This window comes from Quercus lobata, chromosome 1 (assembly GCF_001633185.2).
Source record: "Quercus lobata isolate SW786 chromosome 1, ValleyOak3.0 Primary Assembly, whole genome shotgun sequence".
NCBI lineage: Eukaryota > Viridiplantae > Streptophyta > Magnoliopsida > Fagales > Fagaceae > Quercus > Quercus lobata.
In genome coordinates this window covers 14,300,130-14,314,628 of record NC_044904.1, presented here as the reverse complement: position 1 = coordinate 14,314,628, position 14,499 = coordinate 14,300,130, and the positions used below count along the sequence as shown (strand labels likewise).

Sequence of the window (14,499 nt, the reverse complement as noted above, 5' to 3'; positions counted from 1 at the left end):
ATTTAAGCAATTTAAATGTGTATGTTATAAATACGTGCTAGTTTGATTTATTTAGTTAGCTTGTTAAATATTATTACATAAGTGATGAATAAATTAGTCATTAGTTGAATATATTCAAACTTTATAATGAACATACCCTTTATATATGTATATCTATAATTTTTTATAAATTTTATTAAGTGTTTATGTATCTTACGATACACAATACAATACAATATACGATACAGAAAAATCAAAAATCAATTCACGATACGATTCACGTTTTGACAACTATAACCCAAACTACTATCTTCTAAAATCCTTCCATTGTCATCAACTACGGTGGTTTCCTACATGCAACCAAAACATAAAGTTTTTACATGCTTTGTGCAAGCTTTAAGACTTTTTTATTTTTTGATTAAGTGTCGTAATTTTTCATTTATCCTACTTGTTTGTCCAATAATATTATTCATTGAATCCTGATTAGAACCCGCTTGATACAATTTAAACCTATATAAGGTGAAATTTAAAGTATGATATATGTTTTACTAAAAAAAAAAAAAATATATATATATATATATATATAAAGTATGATATATGCATTGTAAAAAAAAAAAGTATGATAAATACATAGGATTAACGTTCTATTCTAGTTTAGCTTCATTTTATTTTTATTTTTCACCTAGAGATGCTGGCCCAAAAAGAAAGCAATATATTAGACCGACCCATTATATAAAACATAGACCCAATATGTCAACACCTAACCAAGCCCACAGCTCAGCTCCACAGTCACTCATAGCTGAGAAGTGAGAACCAGCTTTCAGAGAAAGTCCGTACAATCCTTCTTCTTCCTAATCCTAGGGTTCTTCAGAGAGAGAAGCTTAGGCACTAATCAGATTGAAAAGATGCAGAGTTTGAAGCGATTGACCCACCAAGCTTCTTCTTCAACCCGAGCTACTCTATTGGGTGCTCAGCTTTCAAGCCACCAAGACAAGTTCTTTCTTCATCCTACTCGTCAGCATTTAGCTCAAAGGTCTTCCATTCGCTTCCTCGACATTTACCAGGTACTTTTCGTTTTCTTTTTTCATATGGGTCTGTTTGGTTTCCGAGAAAACGTATAGGAATATGAGCAAAAATTAACCTTTTCTTTGTCTGTTATTTTCTTCTTGTTAACTAAGACATGTAGTCCAAATGTACTGCTTTGGGTTATTTGAAGTGGGATTTCTTCCATTTCGTTTTTGCTTTTGGTATAATTCGAATTTGTTAAGGTATATATTCTTATCAAATTTTACTGCATTTCTTATTGGTGCAATATGTATTGGATAAGCTAAATTTTGTTTTTGTTATTTGAAAACCCATTTGATTGCAGCTGGGAAACAAAGCAGCAATCGAGAAAGAGCGTGCTCGACTGTGAGTCTTTTTTTTTTTTAAGACTCTTTTGTGGAGCATATTTTGAAATTCCATGGGTATTTATTGATATGAGTTAGGGCAGTGCAGATGAGATGAACCGGGGATACTTTGCCGATATTTCAGAACTTAACCAACATGGTGGTAAGGTATTGGTGAAATTAAATACTGCCATATCCTCTACTGGGCTAATGTAAAAAAATTTTAGTGGAAAGGAATTATTTGCATTGGTTTCCATGTAGTATATTAAGTGTATTGATACTGAGTTAGAATGGTGGAGATTTAGTTTACATCAATTTTGACTAAACTATAAAATCCACTTTCTATATTGTAAAGGTAGGATTTTATTAAAAATAGTGTGCTGAGATGGTCAAATAGAGCTTACTTTTAACTTTTAGTTGTGATTTCTGTTACTTCAAACAAGCTGATGAGTTATAATCTTCTTGGAAAGCTTACAACCTGTGCATCTTGTTATAGGAGTATAGGACTAGATGATAAAACAATTTGCATGTGAATCATGTTCTTTATTTTATTCTTTAATGTGTAGGAATCGTTTTTCTTTTTTTTCTTTTTTTTTGTGCAGATTGCAATGGCAAATAAAATTATAATTCCTGCAATGGCAGCCGTAAAGTTTCCTGTGTTAGAAGTGAACTACTCTGATGGTACAACAGTGAAGTTGCCAAAAACTTCCAATGGAGAGATTGTTGATGTGGACAAATCAGCTATCCCAAAGGCATCTTTGATATGTCTTTCATTCCGTGCAAACTCTCAGGTATTGAACTATAGTTATGCTTATTTGGATTGCTTATTCACTTAATATCTTGTACTATACCCTGTAGGTGCAATAAAGCATGTAACATGTGAAGTGATCTATGAACTACTTAACATGGTTTCATACACGATATTCATTTTTGGAACTGAGGTCTAACTGATGTCTAGGAGCTGTTTGTCAGCTGGAATAAGGCAATTAAAATAGTAAAATACAATTCAAGAAAAGAATAATGAGTGTGGAGAGAGAGAGAGAGAGAGAGAGAGAGTGAAATCTTGGTATGCAATTCATTCGTTTTTTTTTTTTGGGGGGGGGGGGGGGAGGGGAAGAGGAAGAAAACTTGATGCACTTAGTAAAATCAAAAAATTAAATCTATCATACTGGTTCAATTATCTCCCTCACTTGATTACATAATGTAATTCCCTTAATTAAGTTGTCTGAATATCAACAAATGTTAATATTTTCCCTCTTCTTTTTTTTTTTTTTACAAAGCCAAAGCTGAGACTTTCGTGGATCCTATATCTTTGAAAAATTAACTTGGTTGGTTGTTTGGGAATTTATTCTTTTCTTCTCTAATAAAACTTTTATTACTTATCCAATACACGCGCGCATATTATATATCAGTTGGTTGGCATCTTTTATTTCTTTATCTTGCTGTTGCTGGTACAATATGGTGTTATTTTTCCTTGACAGGCAATGATTGATTCTTGGAGTGGGCCTTTTATTGATGCTTTTAGTAATTCAAAAGACGTTCAGCTATATGAGGTACTGTAAATTTGTTATATATGATTGGTTCAATTTTTAAATTCTGGACCTAGATCAGTGTGTGATGAATTATACAAATATAGCTCTGATAATTTGTATAACATATGTTCGTGAAGTTGCATAGCTGTGTACATACTACATAGAGTTTCAATGACTGAGCAGAGACTTGTTCTCTCTTTAACTTTACAATTTCTGGCACTGTGCTAAATTGTATAAGTTGCCTATCCTCCTTCACCATCTGGTCAAGCATATTGAAAACTGGAGCCCATCTGATGACTACTGTGTTTTATGATAGATTGTTAGACTAGGCCTCTTCCAAATTTCCAGTATGCAACCATTAACAAATTCTTATGTTGGTTTTCTTTCCTGTATAAAACACCGGTAGCGAGGGTTTTAAGCAGCAATGTGATTCTAAAATGGTTTAAACAACCAAAACCAAATGCCATTACAGAGGGTTAAGTTTTCTGTCACGCAGACATTCAGAATCAGAAACCCTTTATTTAAAGACATCTTATCACATAAACTATTATAATGCAACAAATATTTTCTTTTTCTTGGAAAATATTAGTAGAAATTCAGGGAGCAAAATCAAATATTTTTGGTAATTTGTGCTTCAATAGTTATCAACAGCTCTAGCTCAAATTTTCTTCCTTCCCTTGCAAGAGCAAGGTTGATGATGAGGTCTTTGGTTCAGAACTCACTAGGTGTGTGCCTTACATTCCAGTTAAAAATTGTGTTTATGCTTCATGGTTAGCTCATTCCAGATACAAGGCGAAGGTGCATTATTAAGGATTTGAAATGTGTCCAAGTTACATTTTTTTCATTATTAAACATTCAGATGATACTAAGGTGCATGTGTCTTGTTATTATCTTTTCAGTGTGCTTTAATAATTTATTGCTAATAATTATCTTTCAATTATTACAATTTAAATTATCAATAACATATTTATGTTGTTCCAGGTATCATTTATAGACTCATGGTTCTTACGTTTGAACCCTATTAAGCGGCTGCTTCTTCGGATAATGAAAAAATCTAATGGAGGGAAGGATGCTCTTCAGAAGCAGATTGTATATTCATTCGGTGACCATTATTACTTCAGAAAAGAACTAAAAGTTCTGAACCTTCTCACTGGGTACAAAATTTTCCATTGCCTAAATTATTTCATGGAAAACCAGATGAAGTTGGTGTAAAAACCTTTTATTGGCATTTTCAGGTATATTTTTCTACTTGACAAATTTGGTAGAATAAGATGGCAAGGCTTTGGATTGGCAACGCAAGAGGAGTTGTCATCCCTGCTTTCTTGCGCATCGCTTCTTTTGGAAGAGAAATGAGGTAGCCAAAGCATTTTCTAAGCTTGTTTTACTTTATCTTAAATTCCATGGCTAATGATATTATAATAAGAAAAAATTAGAATTGCACTGGTATTGTTGGGCCTCAACCTAAGTATGTCAGATATACCATAGTATTATGATGATTATATTTTGATGCAAATTTCCTCTTCTTCTTTTTCATAAAAAGTTAGCTGGTTTGTCATTGCCTCCTGTTTTCGTTTTCCTTATCATTATGCATTGTTATTTCTCTATTTCTATTTTTTTGTGAGAGTTTATTAGGGTACCCCTTCTTTTGCAGAATGAAAATATTGACTTCCTTCCCCATTGGTCTGAAATCACCCTCGGTTATTTGCAGTGATATTGGCTTGTGAAAAGGATTGGGAAGAAAGAGTTGTCATGGTGGCATTTGTAATAAGCCTCTTGGCCCAATGGATCTGGGGATTCAGATCTGTAAGGGGCCTCTGTTTTGTAGCTGTGAGACCTGCAAATTAGCTTTTGAAAAAGCAACTGATGTAGAATAACTTTCATCTTTATGAAATTTGAGGGGAAAAAAATCTACAAAATTTACGATGAGCAGGAATGAAATAGTTCTTTATTCTTGGTCTTCTAAACTTTATTTCTTTCATTCCACTATAAAAGTCAAATGTAACAGTTTCTTTCATTTTATGTAAAGTTACATTTAAAATTTTCTATTACAGTACATATGTTACCACGTTAAAGTCTTCCCATTGCATAATGGAAAAGAACTTGTTGTGGTGGTGACACTCTTGCTCCAGACTCCAGGCTCCAGCAGTACAAGCAGATGGAGTGCAAAATTTATTTAATAGTGCAAACTTAAAAGTTCCTGTCTGGCAAGGATGCTTTGATGAGATCTACAAAAGAGAGAGAGAGAGAGAGAGAGAGAGAGAGAGATTCTCTTCTAAAAGAATATGTATTTTCAAAGATGCTTTTGAGACCAAACTCTAGAGATAGAGAATATGTTATGAGATATGTAATGTCATAATATGTGTCTTTCCTTTTTGCCACAGATTAATGAAAAGTCACCTATGTTGTGGATGAAGAGTCACAATGAGTAGTACTTGTATTAGTTGGGGGATTGTAATAGGTAGGGATTTATTTTTTCTTTCAATGATTCACTAAGAACTTATTAATAAGCATGTTCTTTAAGCATCAATTAGCTTTAGCATGATTTGGTCATAGCAAACACCGCATTATGAGAAGGTGCGCGATATTGATCAATTTGCTGGGAGCTCCTGACTGTTCCTTAAAGCTGCGTCAAGCAAAATCCATATGTATAATTGTTCAATACGACATAAAGATCACACACAAACTATTGTGTACAACACGCAAGGGCTAGTAGGGCATATTGCCAAATATTTCCCTAGAACAAATTCTAGGAAACTGAACTGTTTTAGCTAATAAGTGGATAGATATATGAGCATTTTAAGCATGATGAAAACAAATTGCATTGGAAAATTTTCACCTTTATTGACTTGCATGATTGAAGTAACATTAGCATTAGTTATGTTGTTAGATGCTGCATTATATTATTCATGATTTTTCCATATGCTGGAACAACACTATCAATGAAATGCATGAAGATGCTTCAAACAGTGAGCCCATATAACTGCTACATCAGCAAGCACACACCATTTAAGATCGTTGTTTAACATGATGAGTCTGCATCATAAAAAGAATTTCTTGTATAAGTTTGCCTAATAAAGATTGACATGTTGAAACCTATCATTATAAGTTATATTAGATTGCCACTTCACTGCAAGGGTTGGTGTCATACTACAAACAATTCAAAATCCGAAACAGAGCTTCACTTTCAAATGCATTATCATTACATATTTGGTTTGGGAAAAAGCAGGATATGGTAGTTTCAATGTGTAATTTATTTACAAAATAGCTACGGTGAGGTAAAAAACATTGATTTTTCAAAAACAGGATGGAGAAAGAAAGATAATTTATCCCAAATATGTTCTTTTACTGCATGTAGCCTCATTTGTCTGCAGATCAGATGATCCCTGAACTGAAGTTTGACAAGACATAGTAGGTGTCGAGCTACTTTCTGCAGCGTAGAAGTCACTGGCACAAAGCACAGCATACTCTGTGTGTCTTCAACTGCTTCCATGTCTATCTCCAAATTATCATCAAAAATCAAATCATCCCAGTTCTTGCACAACCCCTCATAATCCTCCCTGCATCTCCTCAGTAGCCAATGATTTTAGTGAACATATACTAAGGACTTTGCATGACCTGCATTCATCAAGTTCCTCTTCACATTACGAATATGCTCAAATGTAGTCAATGCTCCTCCTGTGCAAGTGCTCTAACACTTTGTGACAACACTTTAATTGCCAAACTCTACAACTCTGGAGCACTTACACCATATAAATCCCAGCATGACAGAGCAGACATTCTCTCTCTATCTTTTATAGCCTGAGGATGAGCAAAAAACCCTTTGTTGCTGATGAAATCACTCAGTTGCTGTCAAACAATCGAAACTTCCTTTGAATCCCGTACAAGTCTATCCACAGCGTCTAAATAAACTTTGAGTACATCAAGATCAGCATTTTGTCAGCACATATGCAAGAGTATGTAGAGGCAGGTCCATCTTCTCCCATCGTCCAACAACAAGATTTCAGACAATTTGACACAAATCTGCATTATTAGATAAAGCTTACTTTATGCATCCCAGCATGTCACCCATTCTTATTTATATGCTCCCAATACAAGCTCTATCTGAATCACAATAGTGAATTACATCCCATATCATTTTTGTAAATGTCAATATGAATATATGATGATCTTCAACTTCTTCCCAAAGTCATCTTCTAGAATGGTTCTTCTAACCTCTTCATGATCCATACTTGATTTTGACTTACCTTTCTTAAGGTTCTCCCATTCCTTGCTCAAAACCATGTTAATTAGATCATTCTTTAAGCGAAGAATGCTCTCTAAAACAACAATATGTTGTCCATCTCTTCTCTTTTTTACTTGTAAAACATCCAGTGCAGAAAATTTCCGAAACATATACAATGATGAAATATGGTTTTAATGTATTTCATGATTTCCTTCGCCTGATTATATCATTTAGCAACAAAAACCAAACTTGGGTGTATAGAGTATATCTTTCAGCAAGAGACGAAGAGTATGAACAGTGCACCCTGGCCAAAAAATATGTGGGTACGTTGTTTCAATACTTTTACCAGCAGCCTTACAAGTGTCTGTGTTATCAGTAAAAAAAATTACCACTGGTGTAGTAGTGTTTGCCTGACCCTCTACTGAAATATCACTTGAAATATCGTCTCCTGAACAGTTAATGCCACTAATAAGCATTGCCATACCTTCTAGTGTTTGCCCGACCATCTGACACTATAGAAACTCCATATGTTGCCCAAAGTTGTTTATAGTCATAGAGATCAATGCTGGGTCAACTTTTGCTCTTTCCTCGTGAAGAAGGGCAGTCCTTATCTTCTCTGAACTTGGTGGTCCATATCGTCTAGGTGCTGCATTGAAAGCTCTCACCTATCATTATGGAGTGAACAAAGGACAGTAACTATGAAATATGATGGAAATTGTTAAGTCGGGATGCCATCATAATTTTTTTTTTTTTTTTTTTTTTGAGAGAGTTTCAACCTATGTCGTCCGCTCCTGATGATAGCTCTTTATCATCAGACCAAGACACCAATCAGTTTTTGATGTAGGCGGGGATTGAACTCTAGATCTCTTATACAACCATCAGAGACTTTACCAGTTAAGCTAACTGAAACCCACGGATGCCATCATAATTGATTTAGAGCCATTGGAGCTATGAGAAATTCTTGAAATATAATCATGACATCCCTCCCAAATAAGAAGTTACACCAGGATAGCCTAATGAAATAGTATTGTTGTCTAAACATATTATTGGTCATGTAAACTATATATTTTCAAAAAGAAAGATTCCAAGAAAATATAAGCAGAATGTATGACGACAATTAATAAAACTAAACAACCTATCAAAAAAGGAAACATAATACTGCAATGGAATTTTTCACTCTTTTCCGAAAGGGTTTTAGTTATTATTATATTGATATCAAGATCGATTACCATGTTTGTCTTTATAGGTGTATTAAAGTTGTCATCAATGATCAGAGCAATGACAAAGATTGGTTTGATTCCAGTGAAAGATGTCACGATTCACATATCGCCCGTCACAATAAAAACCTATCCAACCACAAATCTTACATTGAAAGTAATATCTCTCAGTCTTGATCAAAGAGGTTTATGGCTGAATGAAATTGGACTCTTACAACTTCTAAAGTTGCATTCTAAAATTTGCTACCCAGATTGGGACCATGAATTTTCCAGGTTGTAACTAGCTTAAACTTTAGGCAATAGCTTAATCACTGTCCAATTTAGAACACCAAGGCCCCTCCTTGGGCAAATAGTCCAGTATGAAACACCAACAATCCTCCAAAACCTCAAGCATGTCTCATAAAATTAGAGCCAATTCCCACTAGGCTAAAGATGCTTAATATGCATTATAATACCTCACTTGCCACTCTTAACCTTCATTACCTAAAGAGCCAAAAATAACTAGTCAAATTGTTTCATAATTTTTTCATAATAATTGCCGAGACCATGCTAAAATTGCCCAGTGAGTAAGTACATGAAACAAGCAAACCCAGTAGGATGGCCTTTTTATACCTTTACCTGTGACTAAATGTGACACGAGCAACTAGATCACCCGTGTACAATTTGACGAAAAAAAATCTTATGCATTTGAACAATAAGTCCTCATTCACTAACACAAAAAACGTAGTAATTCCCAATTGTACCACATGGTCCACATCTATAATTCTATAGAACAAAAAGGTACATTGTTCATAAACAAAAAAATGATTCTCTCCATTTTTTCTAATTCATTGGAACCATTAAATTCAGTATCTTTCACTACACGAATTTAGGCAAAAGCAAAAATACACGTCATAACCTTTTCAACATGTTACAATGCTGCTAAAGCATCACCACTATTGATTTTGAAGACACTAATGCTATGTTTGGTTGCACAAAAAAATTCTAAACCCAGTCTTGTTTCTTTCTCTCTCTCTCTTTTGGTTCTTTGTGAGCTGCGGGTAAGCTCAAAATAGCTCAATTACATATAAACACCAGAATTATGAATGTGTTTTTTCCTGTATCACGTCCTCTACTTTTCACAGCAACTAATTAAACAGACCTCAATGAAGTGATTAAAACAAAACGAAGCCTAGCATGTGAAAGAAATAAGGCTATAAATTAGTAAGAAAGGCAAAATTAGGTTTATCAAGGAAAAAAAAAAAGGCAAAATTCAGGTGGTCTAACTTTCCTTCACAAAGAAGGGTAGCATTAACGAGCATCGTAAGATGCCTATTAAGAAGTAGTTTTCTGCCAAATCATTTTATTTTTTGTCAGGTTTTTTACCAGCTTTATATGGTGTAGAGCCAATAAAACTAACCTTTTGAGTTTCACTTATCACTTCGGTAATATTTTCAATGCTCTCATCAATTTATACCAATTTTTTATTAACTAAACCCCACAATAAATCATCCTTAACGAGTACCTTACGATGCCTGTTAACATTTCCTCACAAAGAAATGAGAAAAGGGATACTTACTGCCACTCCAGTAACTGGTGCAAATAGAGCAAACGAAGTCATTTCCTTTTAGACACACAAAAAGAGACCCTAGTGTAAGTTTTTTCTTTTTCTTTTCTTTTTTTTTTGGAATTTATTTTTTATTTGTAATGCATTGTTCACAACATTTTCACAACAAATTTTAAGTAGCAAATTATTACGGATTATTATTAGTGGCCAAAAAAGTAATTTCATTGGTAGGTAAAATTAGAACCAATAATAACTTACCACCTATAATTTTTTGTAAAAATATTGTGAAAATATTATGGAGGTAGCATTTCTCTTTTTTTAAACCCCTATTTTGAAAAATAAAGTTGGACAAAAAGTAATCTAGAACAACATCATTTACCACACAATTTTTTTATAACTATCCTATGTGATAGATTATAACCGATTGCTTGTCACTTTTACATTAACCCACCACTTACAACCTATCACATCAATTTGATGCATCAAAATTTCTGCTCACATATTTTACCATTACAATTACCTGACCTAACTATTTACACTAGTTTCTCCAAAAAAAAAAAAAAGGGAGAGTGCAGGAAAATAGAGTAAAATTGATTAAAAATAAGCTAATTTTGAACCAAATTTACTCTACTTTATTCTCTTCCATTCCCTCAATTCAAATGGACCATTAGTTGTGATTAATTGTGAGCATCATTTTTATACAAATTTGACATTTTCATTATCAAATTTAGTGCCTTCGAAAGCAAATTTAGTGCATCGAACCATCATTCATTGCCCAGTTTGTGATTGGTGTAAACAGGAGCCGGAGACAACTTTGCATGCTTTGTGGTCATGTCAAGAACTTGATGTAGTTTGGGAAGATGAAGACCTGTGGGCTTGTCGAAGATCAGTCACCTTCTTGAATTTCAAAGAGCTGTTATCGTGGCTAATCAAAAAACAGAATCACCTGGAGCTTTTCTCTATAGCTGCATGGTCAATATGGACCCAACGAAACCAGGTTCGCTTGCACCAACTGAGCTACAGTCCCCATCAGATTGCCTCTACTGCAAAAGATGGACTTGCAGAATTCGTCTCAGTTCAGCCAGCCCCTCGATCTCACCCTCCTAGGACACGAGACCAATGGCTACCTCCAACTTTGGACATGATAAAGATAATTTTTGACGGAGCCATCTTCAACAAGGAGCCCAAGTCCGGGATTGGAGTGGTCCTGCATGATGTCCATTGTTCATTGCTAGCCTTTCTATCTCGACAACTGTCACAGGTTTACAGTCCATTGGAGATCGAAGCAAAGGCGGCATCATCAGCTCTTCAATTTGCTGTCAATTTGGGTTTCAATCAGGCGGTCTTAGAGGGTGACTCCCAGGTTCTTATGACGGCACTGGTCAACAACAATACGTTTTTGTCCTCTGATGGTTTGCTTATTGATGATGTACGTCTTAGCGCTAGATTTTTCATCAATTACATTACTCTCATGTAAGGAGAGAAGATAATAAGATTACTCATAATTTAGCTCGACGTGCTTTATGTATTTTAGATTTTGTTATGTTGATAGAGAATATTCCACCATCTTTTCTTTTTTTTTAATAAAATGAATTATGTTTCTCCTCAAAAAAAAAAAAAAAAAAAAAAAAAAACTATCAATCACAAAATTGTGGTAAAAATAAAATTTTTTTGGAAAATTTTGGAAAACACTCCAATCTTGAAGCATCTATCTTTCAATCAAATCAAACACATCCCAATAAATTTGACAGATTGACTTGTTGTGCGTTTGGTTCCGCTTTAAGGAGCTAAAACGCACTTTTTTAAAGCTGAAATTCCAAAATGTGTTTGGTAACGTAATGCAAAGCGCATTGGAAGAAAGACACTTTTCCTATTTTCCAAATCCAAAGGACTCCCACGTTACCGTGTGCCAGAAATAAGGCAGGAGAAAAATTGAAGAGGAAAGAACGAAAAAGGTAGGAGAAAGAGAAGAAATGAAGATTCTATAAAATTGGTGAAGAAAACATGTGGAGGTGAATAAAAAAGAGGAGAAGAGTGGAGGAGTCAAGAGATTACTCAAAAATTAAAAAAGACATGGTCGGGAAAAATAGAATGAAGAAAAAAAAAAGTGTTGGGTTGGTGGACTACCCGGTAGTGTTTAATTTAAGAAAGAGAAAGTCTAGACCACAACATTTTTTTATAACTTTTTGCCACAATTGTGACGTAACAGAGTGTGATTGGTGGAAAAAAACAATAGGTCCATATATAAGTAATGGTTAACTACTCACAATCTGCCACGTCAAAGTTGTGGCAAAGAAATTGTGAAATAATTTGTGGTCCTAGAATTACTCTTTAAGAAAATGTTAGAATCACAAAAAATAACACAATTTTTGCCACAACTTGCTAATTGGCGTGTTATGAGTAGTGGAAGTGTGACCTCACTAGACTCACCATTTTTTTTTCCACTACTCACAACTTGCCATGTGACGAGTTGTGAAAAAAAAAATTGTATAACTTTTTGTAGTCCTAACATTTTTTTTTAACAAAACTTTGTTGATAGACTTGATGGAGTGATGATTACTAAAAAAGAATTAAAATTAGGAAAATTTTTACTTTGGATTGTAAATACCTTCCAACCCTGTTCATGTACACCCCCAATCATTTTGTGCTCCATGATGAAGAAAATTAAATAATTAATTATTATTGATAAAAAGTCATTAAAAATATTAACAAATTATTATGACATTAATAAAAAGAAAAACCAAGATCAAAAAAAGTATTATTAATATTATTATTGTTATTATTATTATTATTATTAAGCATGTGAAAACATCTGAATGAAAGAAATATATACATGGTTCTTTTTGGTCCTTTTTGGTAATTCACAAATCAAACTGCCACTTTTTGCTAACCAAACATTTAACTTTTTCAAAAAGCACTTTTTGACAATCTTTACCATACCAAACATCCTGCTTTAAAAAATATAATAAAAAAATAAAAAACCAATTTCATACTACACTTTTTCAAAAAGCACAATTTGAAAAAGCTGAACCAAACTCACCCTTAACAACTCAATTTCAACAAGGACCTAGAGTTGGATCACATTACCTAAACCACCAGGACAGGGGGAAGCACTAAAAAGTTGAGTATCATTGGTGCTACATAAAATGGCATAATTTATGCCACAACTCGCCATTATGAGTGATAGAAGTGCGTTCCTGCATATGACATCAACATTACTCCTAAAAAAGTAAAAATACTATAACTGTAACATTTTTCCACGTAAACAAATATAAGTAATGGGTTTACATGGATCCACGACTCACAACTAAATAAATTATGGCAAAATTATTAACTTTATTGTGGTCTTATTAGCATTATTGGGTGGAGCACTGCTAATCAAAAATTAGTACTACAAAGTTTACTGCTAAATATAACTAATTATAAGGAAACAATTGATCAACCATTATTTTTAAAGAAATAATGAAAAATTTTATGACCCTAAATTTATTGTTTGTTTAGGTGCATTCATGGAAGACTCACTTGCCTTTCAAATTTTTAGGCATAATTTTATGTTACTCACATGTGATTCAAGTTACATATATGCATAGACCGTCTCTTCTCCAAAAAAACAAATGGTTACTTTTTTTTTTTCTGAGAATCAAAATGGTTACTTATATGTACTTTATTTACCTATGATTTGAAATATCTTTTTTTTTTCTACCTAAAATGAACTCTGTTGAGCTCCATAGTCCATTTAGAGAATGTTTGGGAAGAGTTTTTTAATTTTTTGTTGCCTTTTGTCTAAGATTGTTTTTGCAAGTAATATCTTTTAATTTTTTAAAAAAAAAAAAAAGCAAACTTTTAACCTTTTTGTCATGCGTTTAACATAAAAATCACAATAATATATATATAGATAAAAACTATATAAATAAGCTATCGAAAATTCCAGGTACCCGTACCCATAAGAACACCTAGTCACCCTTCACCTTCAAAAATAAGGATAACAAAATGTATTTGTAGGACTTTTGTTGGTTTGTTTAGTCACACCCTGCCACCACAACAGATTGGGGAAAAAAGTGATAAGTTTATTGTGTTGGTAGGATTGTCGTTTTATGAAAGCAAAACCAACCCACTGCCAATATACGTTCATGCAAATGGAATATGCAGAGAACGTACAAATTTGCTTGTCGTTATGTAAAAACTAATGCCGCGCGTTTTTCTGGCGTCACATTCCCCTTTTTTATGGCGTCACATTCCCTTTGCGACCATGATCTGACTCACACAACTCTCGTTTTCATTGACCGAAAGCACCATGTCTAGGTCAGTCCAAAACCAAAGAATTTTAAAGAAGAGGGTAAAAAAAATTAGACGGAAATGCAATTTTTGTTCTTATATTTTGCCCCATTTCTCATTTTGGTTCTTACATTTTTCTTTTTTGGAAAATTACAGTAAATTCACATGTAGTTTGCCCGTTTGTACTTTGCCTACTCATGGTTTAAAATTTAATACTTTGTCCACTTAAGATTATTTCTGTTATGGCTTCATTATTCACTTCTATTAAAAATAAGGGTAATGTTTGCCCATTTATACTTTGTCTACTCATGGTTTAAAATTTAATACTTTGTCCACTTGA

General features: G+C 33.6%; 2 protein-coding genes across 7 annotated transcripts; both read left to right on the top strand.

Annotated features, from left to right (window-relative positions):
• The first annotated feature begins 720 nt into the window (after positions 1-720).
• On the top strand, positions 721-5,312 carry LOC115980211 (mitochondrial ATPase complex subunit ATP10). 6 transcript variants are annotated; one of them, XM_031102508.1, is made up of 9 exons: positions 955-1,043; positions 1,158-1,247; positions 1,349-1,389; positions 1,477-1,535; positions 1,970-2,158; positions 2,849-2,920; positions 3,881-4,053; positions 4,135-4,253; positions 4,551-4,863. In XM_031102508.1, exons 2-8 carry the CDS (start codon positions 1,171-1,173, stop codon positions 4,250-4,252), a joined length of 729 nt encoding a protein of 242 aa, XP_030958368.1. In that variant the 5' UTR covers positions 955-1,043; positions 1,158-1,170; the 3' UTR covers position 4,253; positions 4,551-4,863. The 6 variants fall into 6 exon arrangements, with proteins under 6 accessions (XP_030958355.1, XP_030958361.1, XP_030958350.1 ...); XM_031102495.1 differs by lacking the exon at positions 1,158-1,247 and having other exon boundaries at positions 721-1,043; positions 1,472-1,535; positions 4,608-5,312; XM_031102501.1 differs by lacking the exons at positions 1,158-1,247; positions 4,551-4,863 and adding an exon at positions 4,951-5,312 and having other exon boundaries at positions 738-1,043; positions 1,472-1,535.
• Positions 5,313-8,399: 3,087 nt separating this feature from the next.
• LOC115995453 lies at positions 8,400-11,361 on the top strand. Its single transcript, XM_031120029.1, has 2 exons — positions 8,400-8,523; positions 10,616-11,361. Exons 1-2 carry the CDS (start codon positions 8,400-8,402, stop codon positions 11,359-11,361), a joined length of 870 nt encoding a protein of 289 aa, XP_030975889.1.
• Positions 11,362-14,499: the final 3,138 nt, after the last annotated feature.

What these genes read in the sequence shown, in the direction of transcription:
- LOC115980211 (XM_031102495.1), top strand. Translation starts at nt 885, where the DNA reads ATGCAGAGTTTGAAGCGATTGACCCACCAAGCTTCTTCTTCAACCCGA. An exon ending in GAGAAAGAGCGTGCTCGACT is followed by an intron (nt 1,390 to 1,471) that starts GTGAGTCTTTTT and finishes GAGTTAGGGCAG; the next exon opens with TGCAGATGAGATGAACCGGG. An exon ending in GTTCTGAACCTTCTCACTGG is followed by an intron (nt 4,054 to 4,134) that starts GTACAAAATTTT and finishes TGGCATTTTCAG; the next exon opens with GTATATTTTTCTACTTGACA.
- LOC115995453 (XM_031120029.1), top strand. Translation starts at nt 8,400, where the DNA reads ATGACAAAGATTGGTTTGATTCCAGTGAAAGATGTCACGATTCACATA. An exon ending in TCTCAGTCTTGATCAAAGAG is followed by an intron (nt 8,524 to 10,615) that starts GTTTATGGCTGA and finishes TATCAAATTTAG; the next exon opens with TGCCTTCGAAAGCAAATTTA.